Source organism: Perissodus microlepis, chromosome 6, assembly GCF_051167445.1.
Source record: "Perissodus microlepis isolate ML-2025 ecotype Zambia chromosome 6, ASM5116744v1, whole genome shotgun sequence".
Lineage (NCBI taxonomy): Eukaryota > Metazoa > Chordata > Actinopteri > Cichliformes > Cichlidae > Perissodus > Perissodus microlepis.
In genome coordinates this window covers 31,534,808-31,549,657 of record NC_140466.1, presented here as the reverse complement: position 1 = coordinate 31,549,657, position 14,850 = coordinate 31,534,808, and the positions used below count along the sequence as shown (strand labels likewise).

Genomic DNA, 14,850 nt, shown 5'->3' with positions numbered 1-14,850 from the left:
CAGGCGTTTTTTGGATGTTTTTAGGTGGCAGAGCGTTTATTAAGTGTCTTATAAAAGTTATATTTAATGTAATATAATCAATGTTATAAACAGCATCTTTTCATACTCAGAAAATAGGCCTAAACCCAAATCTCTAATAGATATTTTTATTATACTTGGGAAAATAAAATCACAGGTGGAATATAGCGTATTTTAACTATTACTGATGACTTCACTTTTCCACCACATGGCAAGAAGTTTTTTTTTTCCTCTCCTATTAGATGTCAAATTGCCTGCTATGAAAAATGTTGTTTCACAAGCAGTAAGAAAACCTTTACTATGAAGGCAAGGAACTATGTGTGTGTGTGTGTGTGTGAGAGAGAGAGAGAGAGAGAGAGAGAGAGAGAGAGAGAGAGATGTAACTTTCAGTGAACCTTTAGGGAACATTCCCTGAAGGTTCCCTTGTTTGCTGGGTCATCTGTAACAGAAATTCATCCTTTAAAAATCCAATCTGGACAATGCAACAGACAAAAACATACTCATCAAGAAGTCCAGTATGACCATGTCTATGAAGTCCACCAGTCGTGTGCCCTTGTCGTATGGCGGTGTCTTTTTCACCGTGGAGCAGTACTCGGGTTCTGTCTCCCACCTGAAAACCACGTTCTTTGTAAGATAAAATAGAGCAGGAACATCCAGCTTTTTATTAGCCACTGCTCATTATTCAAATGGATTGAATGATCACCTCCAGCAGAAAACTAAATCATGTTAACTACAACCCATGATGTACAGCGTAATTAATCAAAGTTTTATGAGTTTCTGTTAAAGAAATGAACATTAAGTTCACAGCCTACTTATACAGAAGTGTCAAGTGTAGGAAATATGAGGACAGCTATCTGGGAACTGCAGGTAGTTTCTAAATGTAGGATTTCTATTCTGTTTTTACAGGATACATAAGACTAAACAGCAGTTAGATATTTGCGAGGAACTTATACTTTAGGCAAGTAAACCTACAGGTTAGCAGTTCTGTTTCAGGAGACAGTATGACAAGAACAGCAGGCTACATGGGGTGGGAGTTTAGAAGATGCTGGGATACTAAATCCTGCAGCACTTGATAAACATTGCAGTAATGGGGTATGATTGTAGCTCAGCTGCAGGGGGAGAGGTGGAGCAGAGGTTTCAGGGGGCAGTGCCAGGAGAGGCTGGCTGGCACAGCTGTTTCACAGCCTCTGATTGCCTCGCTTATTTATGCAGTAGTGGTGGGACCAGAGGGTGGGAAGATGAGTATGAAGAGCAGCTGGCAAAAAAGCAGTCCAGAGATCAGTGTGCAGTTGTGCGTGTTGGCCAGGAGGTGCTAAAAACACGCTATGATTTGTATTGTGAATTTTACAAACCGAATACAAATAGTTACTCATGGGCTTCTCGTATTTTTCAACGACTTTGATTGGCGAATAAACCAAATGAATGCAAATAGTCAGCAATCAGCCAACAAACCGTCACCAGCTTCACGCACACAGCAAAATCTCCCCTGTTAAATTAACACTAGAGAGTGTCTATATGTGTCCACTCATCTGAGTGTTAAATGAACACTTTTGACAGTGTTATATTTTTAAAAGTAACCTAGTCAGTTCTGAAGATTTACAATGACTAACACCGAGCAGTGCTGATTTTCTAACACTGGAATATTTCTAACATTTTGAGTTATTTTCCAGACTTAGAAAATCAGCACTGCTCGGTGTTAGTATAGTACTAGTGTTAATTTAACACTGGAGATTTTGCTGTGCACGGATCAGGCAGGAATGAAATCACCAAGGAAACAGGATTTGGTTCACGAGCTAATATCCAGCCTGCCACGGGGAACTGCAGTAGTTATGAAGCACAAGTGTCGACACTTTAATGCTGACTCTTTGCATATCTTTGATTTATTTGCCAGTTATGACAGTTAGAGTTATGACATGCTTATGTTTGCTATTTGCTAAACCATAGAAACAAAACAAATTAGGTGGCATAGTGTATCAAATTTATGCCACTGCTAAAACTTTTGTAAACACTATATTAATAACTTTGTACTAATATAGTGCAGGGTGTAAGCTTTCCTTTATCACTGAGCACATTTGTTTTCTGTATGGCTGGACAGCCCAGTGCGTCCACTAACTTTGCCAGCTTGCTTCGGCTGTAGGAACGTCTCCACGGAGATCTCCAGGTCTTGCGCCTTGCCAGGGAGAGATCTGGTAGCATGACAGCCAAGGAGCCCTCCAGGTCCCTGGGGCGGCCACACACAGCGTGCTCTGTTGAGCAGTAGTAGGAGCACTGGCCGTAGAAGCACTCATTTCCCACTAGGGGGAGCCAGAGGTGCACAGAGAAGGAGAAAAGCAAGCAAGTGAACAGGAAAAAATGACAGAAAAATGTTTTTGGTGATGTGAAAATATGAAAAATAAAATGAATTTATAATAGGTTGACATATGAGGGCGTTTAAAGCCTGCTGAATTAATAAAGGGTGTACTGGAGTGTTACCAGGGGAGGCAAAAAAGGTTCGTGCCAGCTTGCGGTCAGTAGTGACGTCTTTGATCTCCTTGACCACATCCACCAGCCTCCCAGCCACAGGGGGGATTCTCCTGTAACCCAAAATCCTGCAGAGAGTGTGAAACAAAGTGTGAGATGAGGACAGGATTAAGTGCAGAGATAAAAGACCCCCAAAAAAAGGCCGAGAAGAGAAGAGATAAGAAACTATAATAGTGTTACATAACTTGCATTTTTTTATGTGGCTATTTTGTCCACCGTTTCCCTTGTGGTGCTCTCTGTAACAGTGTGTTGCTGTGCCCTTTTGGATAAGAGAAATTTGACTTTATACCTATCCAGATGAAAAGCTGCAATTTCTGCATTGTGCCGCTCAAAGTCAGAGAAATAGTACAGGTTGTAGTTGGTTTCTTCATCTCTCTCCTGCCTGTCAGTAAAGATAAAAATGCACATCAGAAAGAGTCTATTTATTGACTCACTAGATTTGAACAAGCGCACACAGACAGTAGGAGTTTGAGACACCTTTTTTCTACTATTCACTCAAACAATACAGCTGTCTGACGACTTAGACATCCATGTTTCCCATCTCCACTTATTGTTCTTGTTTCAAGAGGCCATAAAGGAGTCTTATACACACTGAGAGCTATGATGACTGTGTAGGGGTTTGCCATTAGCAGCTTACTTCATGGGCTTGAACATGGCTTGTCCATAGCTGGGAAATGACATCACCAGCTTCAGCTGAGTACCCCCAGATTTCTGCACTGGAATACAATACAGAGGGTGTTACCATAGCAACAAAGTGCATACACACTCACAAACACACAAATAATACGCCACGCTGTGACAATACACTGGCCATTGTTCAGGAAAAAGCACATACACACATGCACGCGCACAGACACACACACACATAAATTGTGATAGCAGAGACTTTATTTCCTAGAAAGACTTTGGAAAAAGAGCAAATGTGTGTCATCATGCAAATAGCTCATTTCTATCAATCTGAGGATAAACACCAAAATGTCCAAACAACGTGTTTCTCACACATATTGACACTTCACAAAGACAATGTATATCTACCACAAACAGCAAGAGCTACATCTCAGACTCTACAAGCCTCAGTTAGCAGGTTAAATGTTACAGTTCGGAGCACCAGATCGTTGTGTTGATCATGAACTAACAATATATAACAATTATTTTAGGGTCAAATGTGTGTTTCTGACAACTAAAACTGGGTCACGCAACAGGATCTTGATCCCAAGCACAGCAGCAAATCTAGAACAGAGTGACTGAAAAAGAGGTGCTGCTATGACCCAGTCAATGTGCAGGCCTTCACCTGACTGACTAAATTCAGTTATTCAAGTTATTGCTGCTAAAGGTGGTTCTACAAGCTACTGAATCATTCTTAGTTTTTCACAAGACTGCATTTTATAGAAACAGACAGGCAACTTGTCCAGGAAGTCGCCTGACTCTCACCGTGTAACAACTGGGAGAGGCTCCATCACCCACAACCCTAAACTGGATAAATGGAAGTAAATGGATGGATGGATGGATAAAATCGTATTCTCATTTTTCCACAGTTAATGCAGTAACATTTTAACAGGAACATCTGTCCTTTACTTACATTTTTTCTGGAAGGCTACTCTGGAAAAACTTTATAAAGCAATCCTAAGAACTTTGAAAACTCTAAATTTAAGTGATCCTGAACTGAATTTACAAATGTACTTTTCACAGTTATGCTTGCAACTGTGCTACGATACAAACAACTGTAGTTTTAGTGAATCTCTGTGAATCTCTACAATTATTTACACACATGGAGCATGCGGCCTTGTGCTTTTCAACAATGGTTTCTTTTAACAAGGTTGTATGAAGTTTCATTCACATGCCATGCCACACAAGGTAACAAAAAACCCATCTCAGCCTGTGTTTATGGCCTTGCTTGTTCAGCCAAGGCTATATTGTCTTTCAAAGCTGAAATAACATTTTGTTCCTACTACAAATTAATTGCTGAATCCCATCAGTGAAACACATCTTACGTCAACACTCAGAGTTTTTCTACCTGCGCTATATCTGTTTGGTATGACCACTAGCTTTGGGTGGGTAATGTTAGGAAATGTTAGAGAGATATTGCTGCTGAATGTACTTTAGCAGCTCTGATAATATAGTTTTCTTGGAGATGGTCAAGACTGCACTTCACTATCTTTGAGGACCGTTGAATATGTTAACATGTTAGTATTACAATATATTTTGCCATGTACTGTACGTGTGATTCAGTTCACTGCTATTGGTGAGTTTCTTCTTGTTAAGTGTCCTTCAATTTATTTTGGTAAAAGGAGTCATCAAGGCCTGATTGGTGAATAAGGTTACACAGGGATCTATTTACAGCAAGAGCATTTTTCAAGAAAAAACCCAAAAACTGACTGTGCCACCATTGGCAGAAAGAACAGCAATTAAGTGTTTCTGATCATTGACAATGAGTCTTTCACATCACTGTGGAGGAATTCTGACTCTTCTTTGCAGAATTGTTGTAATTCAGCCAAACTGGATGGTTTTCAAGCATGCATAGCCCCTAAGGTCAAAGCACCTCTGTCAGATTTGAGTCTGGACTTTGACTGGGCCACTCCAAAACCTTCATTTTGTTTTGTTTTTTAACCATTCAGAAGTAGACGTGCTGGTGTGTTTCAGATCAGAGCATGAACTGACAGTCGGGCATTCTCTATCAGGATTTTCTGGCACAGAGCAGAATTCATGTTTCCATCAATTACAGCAAATAGTCCTTGTTTTGAGGGAGCAAAGCAGCCACAAACCATCACACTACCACCACCACCATGCTGACTGTTGGTATGATGTTCTTTTCATGAATTGCTGTGTTACTTTTACAGGAGATGCTACGAGGCCCACACCTTCTAAAAGGTTAATCTTTTGTCTCTTCAGTCCACAGACTATTTTCCCAAAAGTCCAGAGGATCATCTGCATTTTATATTTACTCGGGTTATCTTTGTCTAACACTCAAATGTGCAAAAACTGAGGAAATCAGGAAGGGGCAAACACTTTCACGGCACTGCACATAATGACTGATAGTATATACTGTTACGCTTTTTGACAAGTAAGTCGTGTTTGTGGACCATCCAGACAGTCCCCTCCCACCCAAACTTTATTATCAGTGTAGAAGTTCAAACATAAAGAAACGTGTATTTTTAAGTTTGCTACATGGTCAGTAGTTTAAGTATTCCTGCTCATCCTCTGCTGAGCCCCCAAGGTCCCTCACAGTGGCTTTCATTTCACTGAAACTTCACAGTGAATCTAAAATTGAAAGATGGGCCCTAAACCTCAGGTGTCACACACTCACATCAAGCCTGCTCTTTATTCTGCTCTTACCCTCCCTGTAGCCCACAAACCTTTACAGGTTGAGCGTAATTTTAATGTTGGTTGTCCTGGAGCTACTTCTTTTCAAGTCATTTCATAAGCAGGCTGCAGTCTTTAACACACCAATTTATTTATCGCAACTAAAAACGGACTCAGATGCTTCAGTTTACTACTCTGAAAACACCCAGCCTATGGTTGTCTGACACCTCAGCTGTGGCGCATCATCATTAGCATGTGGTTGGAGTAGTAGCATCAGGCTCTGCTGTAACCATACATTGATACTGTTGAATAACAGCAAAAGGAAAGCATTATAAAGAGGCGTTTACTAGATCGCCCAAAAGAAAAACATAAAACTCGGAATCTGAATATCACACCTGTGCTGACGATGCGATGCGTGGCGAGCTGCTGCATCAGGGGCTCCATGTTGGGGTCATGATGGGGGTAGAGCTGCCAGCGGGAGATGCCCAGGTGAAAGCGCAGCCACGGAGGGTGGCTGCTACTGCTGCTGTTCCAGTGAACATCCTCATAGCCGTCCTGGCTCGCACTCACCCTGAATAATGATTGCATTTGGTGAATGAAATGCACCTACAAAGCACTCTTCTACTTTAACCAAGCATTTTAAAATTAGACACACATTCATCCAGTCATGACCATTCATGACTAGAGAACTGCATCCATACTACTGTTCACAAAGAGGCTGAGAGAGCGACCTCCCACACTACATTACAAGTGGAGGGGCAAGTGGAGCACGGAGCATTCAGTCAGTGTTATTTACCTAACTGATGAGCACTTTTTAAGGTTTTAGTTTTAATCTAGCTGAGAGCCTCGGCTGTGTCACTCCTCTCCTCTGTTTCACTGTCTGTGTGTGTGGGTGTGTCTGCTCACTGTTAGACAGATGCACAGGTAAAGACAACCGAAGGGGAGAGGAATTACTTGAAGATTAACTGCTGTTAGACACGTTGGTTGCTTTACTATAGTTGCAATGAACGCTTAAAGACGTCAACAGAGCACGCAGAAGCGAGGCCAAATGTAAAAGGAGCCAGCTGGGAGCGCTTTGATCAGCAGCAACTGCAGCATATTCAGTGTATTTCACAAAGCCAGCACGGCATCTTCACATTTCTTGTTGTGCCTGTGAAAACTGTAGCCCATATGTTTAGTTTTGCTTAGGCTACATCAACATGGGCCACAGTAGCTGAATACATGGAGCAACACTGTCAGCAGCAACAAGATACTGTGTGTGCTCCCTGCAGTCTCACCCATCTGGTGAAAATCTTGACCGACCATGTTTTCAGAGGAATATACAAAGAGGTGCAATAAAACCAGAATTACTGTGGAATATTGTGAAATTAGAAATACTGTGATTAGGTTATAGCTTTTTATTGCTTCATCTAATGTCTTGTAGTTACTGTGGAAACAGTTTGTACAGTTTACAGTGTTGCACTTAGTTAGGCTCATAATTTTTAGGACATAGATACATTTTTTGTACTTCGGCCTCCATACACCCCAGTGGATTTTCAATTAAACAGTTAGTATTTGACTGAACTGCACACTCTCTGCTTTAATTCTTTTTTTCTATCTTTTGTTTTTTTTAAACTGTGCATGAACTTTTTAGGAATTACAGACAGATTTTTATACAAAGGCCATTTTTATGCATACGATTGACTTAAAAGCAATATATGGCCAGGTGAGGCCTGTTCTCTTATTATTTCATGACAAATGGAGTAGAATTAACATCTGAGGTTGATTCAATTCATAGCTTTTTGGAGTTCAAATATGAGGCCCAAGGAGGAGTGTAAGTGAGGGAGGCTATCATTATGCTGAAACAATAGATACATCTATCAAAGAATTAAGGGGTCAGTCAGCAATCTGGCACATTCTTAAAAAGAAAAGAATCCCTTGGTTAGTTCATTGTGACCAAAAGACCTGCATGATGACAGAATTATTCCCATGCAACTCAAGGAAGGAAACACAGCTGAAATTCTGCCCTTCAATCATGTATTAGTTTGACTTAAACTCTGCTGGGATGGTGTACAGACCAAGAACTACAAAAACTGCATCTTTATCCAGCAAATTATGAATTTAACTGTATGAGACGTTTCAGTAACAAAGTAAAACTGAGCTGAATATGAACTGAAAGGTGCTAAAGCAAAATATCCAAAGCAAAGATTGGTGAAGGAAAGTGGTTTTAGAAAGCTAAAGTACTTTTTGATTGTGGTGTTGAGGAGTGATGCTGTCAAAGGAAGCATGTAGTCACAAGCATACGGTCTTTGCATATTAACTGCATCATACTGACCACCTCTGGGAGCTCCTCTCACTCGCCTTGACTTTTGGTTTCACCCTCAGCAGCCAGTCCTCTTCAGGGACAGGAGGGCTGGGCATGTTGTAAAGTGGGTGACCAAACAACGCTTCCAGCTTTAGCAAGTCTGACTCAATTGAGGCATTTTTGCCTCCTTTGTCAGAAAGTGGTCGTACATGACTCTTAACCATCTTCTTTCCATCTTTATGGGAAGAATCTGTTTGTATATTATCAGTTGGTAGCTCAGCTGGACCTCTGATCACCACAGAGGTGTAGTTGGTGTGTGCCAGGTCTCTCGGAATGTGTGTCCTGGGTGGCAGTGGGGTGTCACAAGGCTGGTGGTAAATGGAAAATGAAACAAGAGCCAGGAGGAGGTGAATGAAAATGGTGACGAAGGCCAAGGACAGACAGATTGTCCTGGAGCGCCGGCGTATACGCCACATCATCCTACTGAAAAGAGAGTGATAAAGAATGAGGAGAGGTGAATGCATGAGGGGGAGAAAAGAAAATGGAAGAAGATTTTTAATGAAACATTAGCAAAGTGTAAAATTTAAAGCAAAAACATACCAAAAAAGCAAAATACCAGTATTAAGTAGAACATAGCCTTGGCTCATATTCCTTCACCTGCTCTTCTTCTAATTTGACCTTGTAATGCATTCATGAATCACAGGAGTCTCCATCTTGCATATGAAGAGAAAATGTGAGTAAAGAGTGACGTACACAAACCTTTTAATGTTGCCTGACACCTCTCAGCTGTTGTTAGTGTGTTTCCCAGAGGAATAATAAAGAGATTCAGTATCCAGTCAGCCTTGTCTTCTTTATCTACATGCGACCAGGAGTGGTGCCAGGTTAAAGTGATCTGGAAATAAATCAGTGTGTTTACTCATCTCTTTCAACCCAAGTGATTGGGGGAGAGGGGGTTGGGGGGGGTAAAGCATTTGCCCTGTATAACGTCATCCTTCTCTGACAAGAGTAAAAGCAAAAAATGTAGCGTATGGCAAAAAAAAAAACCCTAATAAATACACCTAAATCTACTAAATCTTTACACAGTTTAAATAAGTTTTCAGTTTTAAAGCCTGATTTTGTCTGTCCTTACAATAAGCACGGCTATATTGCTACTGCCGCAGAAAGACTTCTGTCCTTCATTTCAGGACTTTCCAAATCAAGTTTTGCTCTTCTGTCTGTTTGCAGGAAACTTCTAGCTTTCAGCTGAAAGCTTCGGGCCTGTCTCAGATCCAATGACAATGTAGAGATGAAAACTCTTTGAAGAACACCTTATTCACACTTTCAGATAACAAGATGAACTTTATTCCATGGGGAACATTCAGTTCACACACAGTTACTCATGAGAAAGACACATCTTTCTAAACCATACAAACGCACAAAATGCTAGAGCAGAGCAGAGTCAAGTGACAGAATATATTAGCTTGCAGAACCCTTTACTAAAGAGTATTAGATTAGCTGTTATTTGTGCATCTTATTGAAATTTTGTAACCTATTCAGGGGGCTAGGCTCAAGGTGTTTTCAGTGTTTTCAGAATCAGACTGATTCAAAATGTTACTTAAATTACTTAAATGTTCATTATTTTGGGAAGCTTGCAAAAGAAAAAGGCCAGAAAGCGAGAATTAAACTCTCCATTCATCCATTATCTTAACTGCTTATCCAATTTAATGTGACACAACACAAAAGACAGACAAACCTTTCACACTACTGCACCACTGTGCTGTCTTTGCAAATCATGTAAACACAATATTTTCTGTGAAAAGTACTATGAGAAAATATGAATGTTGATACAGAGAAAAAACATGTTTACATTCTGAGCTTGATAGCAGTGACATGATTTTTTTAAATCCCTGGGACAAGAGCATGTTTACCACTACGTTGCATCACCTCTTCTTTTCACCACACTCTGTAGGAATGTGCTTTGGCACTGGCCAAGTTTTTTCTGTCGTCTGAACTGCACTATATGTTGCTCCAACACCTGCATTTTGATAGGAAAATGGGAAATAAGTGCAGCAATGCATTGAAACATGCAAACATACTCATATACAATATTTAAGGTTAAAAATTGTTTATATAATTCTAATGAGTTTGAAAGTCAATATTTGGTATGGCCATCTTTATTCTTCAACATAGCATGAACTCCCTAAGGTAAGCTTTCTTCTGATTTCGTTAAGAAATCTTCAGGAATAGTTCTCCAGGCTTCTGGAAAGACATTCTTCTTTGGATGTTGGCTGCCTTTTGTGCTGATCTGTCAAGATGGTCCCACACTGCTTCAAAAACGCTGAGATGTTGAGATTCTGTTGAGACCTGTGCATGATTGATAATGTTCTATTGTGTGTTTTTCTATCCATGTTCACTTGTATTGCTTTGACAATGTGCTTGGGATCATTATCATGCTAAAAAATTAGTGTGTAGCCAACCAGATGCTTTCCAGATGGTATTGCATGGTAGATTCAAATCTGATGGTACTTTTCTGCGTGCACAATTCCATCAGTTTAGACAAGATATCCAATGGCACTGGCTGAAATGCAGACGAAACCATGGCAGAGCCTCCAATGTGTTTTACGTGGCTTCCTTCATATATCTTCTTGTTGAAATGATCGTAGTGTATGTATGCATGTCTGTTTCTTAACTGTTCATTTCTCCTGAAATGAAGGACAGAAGTCTTTCTGCAGCAGGCTGGATCTTCTTGGTATTTCTTTGCATGGTAGAGTTAATTTTTGGAAGTGTTCTTAAATTCATGCAGTGATTCCCACTGTTTTTTTTTAAAAAATGCAATATCACTAATATTCAGTACTGTTTTCTGTAGATGTCTTTATAATGAAATCTGATTACACAGAGGGATGCCTGCAGGCTTTAAGTTATTAGAAATCATTGAATTCACATTTTACACAGTGTCCTAAATTTTGTGGAAATGTGCCAGATACATATCAATGTATCAGTCTGTTGGAAGCATCACCACAGCAGACTTCTTAATCAGGCAGTGGGCGAGACAGATGTTTCATATTCTGCATGTGCGTTTCTGCTGAGACTTTGATTCAAGTATCTCGGGACTCGTTCAAAGTCCCACAGGATACGCTGTTTCTGTGAAGCATGACTTTTTAAAGTCTGTGTGTGTATGCGTGTGATCGAGTAGAGAGATCCACGTGAACGATATGGGAGCACTCCCCAAAATCCACGTGTCGCACCCACCTATATGTGCTGACATCGTGACTCATCTATATCATCTTAATAGAATAATTAAAATAGATTTACTTTGAGGATTTTCCTCTATTCTCAGAGGTGATTGTTTTCTTTTAATTATTTATCATCATTTGTAAAACATCGACGTTTTGGATAACAACATGAACTAAATGCAAATGAAGAAACAGAAGTACACGTTATAAAACCCACAGTGGGGCTGAAAGCTGTTGGAGACTGGAGGAATTCAAAAATATTTTTGCATGTGTCTCTGAAAAATGAATACCCAAAGGTAAAGGATTATTTTAAGTGTCATTTTCATTACTGGATGGATGAGAAAAAAGGAGACAATGTCCAAACAGTGAAAAGGTAGGGGTGAACGTTTATCTCCGTTTATTACAGAGCTCTTCTGCAATCAAGGAAAGGGGAGCTTTTGTTAGTAAATGCAACAACTGTGCTGAAATGAGGAATTTAACGTAGGTGTTATTATTATGCTATTAGCTAATCAGTGGTAAAGACGTAGCGAATAGCTGAGGCTAACTGGAAAGTCTCACAGAGTTTACAGGCATTTGTGTGTAAGTCAAAGAACCAGGTAATCTAGGCGTACACTACATTTTTTTAACCCTCCTGTTATGTTGCGGGACAGATTGACCCAGAACAGAAGAGATGTCATCTGCATCACTACAGAAAACGAAAAAAATCAAAATTATACAAGAAAACTGTAAAATAATCAAAGCCAGTGTTTCTGACACTTTTGGATGAGTAAACATGCCCCGGGTCAAACTGACCCAGGAACGTTGTTCAACAACATAACAGGAGGGTTTAGTTGAATTCACCCCTGGACAGCCAAAGTGAGGCTAGCACTAGGCTTAAACTCAGAGAGTTTAGATGCTAGCTGTATGTTAGCTTACAGTGGATTGTGTGTGCAGTGGTGCTCTTCTGCAAATTTTATTCATCCATTGTGAGTAGAATAAACCAGCGATTAGAATAGAATGTGTTTAGGTTTGCTTAGATAATAGAGAGTGGCTGGAGATCAGAAGAACAGGAAGGGATTTCTAAGAGTGTGTTTTGTTAGGATGACGTTGTCAACCCCTGTTTAAAGGACAATTGTGGACATTTATTCTCAAAGCATTTCATGTGGCCTTAAAGTTCTCAAGAATGAAATTCAATTGCTGAACCCATCCTCTGAAGTGCCAAATGAGTTGGTTTAGCTATAAACTTTGGTGTGTAACTGTATAGGGTGAGGAATCTATTGACAGTGGGTGTCTGCCTGTCATAAAATGAGGAGTAAGAGCTGCCTTAGCCACAGTTATGAGTCTGGGGAGGACAGAACAATAGAATTAGTGGAAAACTACTGAAGAGGGGTGACACAGGGCAGCCCATCTCACTAGTATCATATCGATACCAATAGCATCATTGGTATCAATACTTGAATGTCGGGCCACTTCTACTGTTTTTGTTTGCCTGTGTTTATCTTTTGCTCAGCCACTGACTCATTTCAGTCCACCTGGAGTTCAAGTTATTTCTGTTATTTTCCTAAAGTCTCTCTCCTTTTTTATCCCTTCTCTCTCCAGTTAAAGCTCAAGTCATGAATAAATGTTGGCTCGACTTGACATTTATGACTCATTTCCACTCACATCCACTGAAGCAGAAGCTTAAGTTCAGCTTAAATTGTGTGGTGTGGATTCCATGCACCAAATTTTATAGCAGTCCATTCAATATTGAAATATTTTTTTTAATATCCTTTTTATGTGGAACTATGCGTGTGTTTAATAAAGTCACTTTAAAGTGTCTTAGTTGATGATGACCGTCACAGTATTCAAGAGCTACTTTAATGGTCCTTGGCATACCATCCAGGTCTCCGACACTTAAGAGCTGAAAAGCCGTCTTTCAAAATATGTTCCCTGAATGGTTATTTTTTTTATCGTGGAGGAGGACACTCTAAACCAGGGGTGAGCAACTCCAGGCCTCGAGGGCCGGTGTCCTCCAGGTTTTAGATGTGTCCTTGATCCAACACAGCTGATTTAAATGGCTAAATTACCTCCTCAACATTTCTTGAAGTTCTCCAGAGGCCTGGTAATTAATTTGATTCAGGTGTGTTGACCCAAGTCACACACCTGAAATCTAAAACCTGCAGGACACCAGCCCTCGAGGCCTGGAGTTGCCCACCCCTGCTCTAAACCATTAGGTAGGTCTTGAGTTGGATTGCAATGAGGTGACTTTAAAGGCTGCTAACAAAAAAGGTAAAATAAGTACAACATGTCTGTTTTGATGCTTTGTGTCCTTTTAATTACACTAAATTAATTAAGGTAAACACTTTTTACCGGGCAACAGGATTATGTGGTGGTTAAGACTGTCACCTCAAAAAAAGAAGTTCCTAGGTTTGAATCCGCTGGCTGCCAAGGACTTCCCTGTATGGAGCTTGCATGTTCCCCCTGTACCTGTTTGTCCAAAGATATCAGTGCTCTAAATTGGCTGTAGGTGTGAGTGTCTGTGTGTGAGAGAGGCTTTTTTGCCTCTCTGTTAGCCCTGAAATAGACTGGCCACCTGGCTGTGGTGTATCCCCGTCTTTTGTCCTATGGCAGTTAGGATAAGCTTCAAACCCACCATGACTCAGAATTAGATTACAGCAAGAAAATGGATGGATGGAACTTTTAAAAATGTATGCATGAATGTATGTATGTATGTTATGCAACTCTTCCTATCAAGGTAAAATGGAACTTGTCTAGTACGTCAAAACAAGAACCCTCCTGCTTAAACGTTGCTTTGAGGAAAAGGAACCAGAGGCAAGAAGACAATGACCGGGTAGGTCACGTGTATCAAATATTCTTTGTGTACAATGGCACTTCAGTGGGGCACTCTAAAAGTAGCAGATACCATGCAGAGGTACACATGGTGACAACCTTGAAAGAAGGCTTGCGCTCATTTAAATCAGATATGGGTTACTGATGACTGGATCGTATACAGAGTTCTCTTTTCTTATCGCTCCAGTGTAACAAACCTTTTCACTATTTCAAAGGTATGTTCCCGTCCATGTGAACACAAACTATAAACTCTCTGTGAGCCAGTATAACGTAATAATAATAAAAAAACCCATAAGAAACCCAACAATGATTTATATATCAATTTTTAAAAATCCACCATGTTGCTGAGGATGATAATTCAGTAACTGTATCTATGGCCACTTTGAATTAAATTTAGAGAGTGCTTGAACTCTTTTGCCCCCCCTGCTTATTTAATTGAAGCGGCATCTTTATTTAGCCTTGCAGCTAGTGAATATGGTTTGTATTTCATGTGGTTTTCAAAGTTTCTAGCACCGTCCTCAGTGCAGATTATATTTCAACAACACGCCCCCTCTCCAAGCCACTAACAAGATGTAATTTGTATTCGGCCTCTTAGTTTAACTCACAAATTTTACAGGTGTAACAAAAGATTTTCAAGGTAATGAAAGAAAGAAATCATAAGCCCGGACTCAAGCAACAATCCAACTGCTACTTGGTTGTCTTTCCTTC

General features: G+C 40.2%; 1 protein-coding gene across 1 annotated transcript in view; it reads right to left on the bottom strand.

Moving 5' to 3' along the window:
- The window catches only part of fam20cl (family with sequence similarity 20 member C, like), a 34,564-nt gene extending 25,574 nt beyond the window's left edge, over positions 1 to 8,990 (bottom strand). The window contains exons 1-8 of the mRNA XM_084931997.1: positions 8,882 to 8,990; positions 8,153 to 8,605; positions 6,234 to 6,409; positions 3,176 to 3,254; positions 2,828 to 2,920; positions 2,491 to 2,606; positions 2,132 to 2,312; positions 519 to 628 (exon numbers count right to left, since the gene is read on the bottom strand). Of these exons, the coding sequence (XP_084788123.1) occupies positions 519 to 628; positions 2,132 to 2,312; positions 2,491 to 2,606; positions 2,828 to 2,920; positions 3,176 to 3,254; positions 6,234 to 6,409; positions 8,153 to 8,601 (1,204 nt within the window). The 5' untranslated portion in view covers positions 8,602 to 8,605; positions 8,882 to 8,990. The remainder of the gene's footprint in view (positions 1 to 518; positions 629 to 2,131; positions 2,313 to 2,490; positions 2,607 to 2,827; positions 2,921 to 3,175; positions 3,255 to 6,233; positions 6,410 to 8,152; positions 8,606 to 8,881) is intronic.
- Positions 8,991 to 14,850: the final 5,860 nt, after the last annotated feature.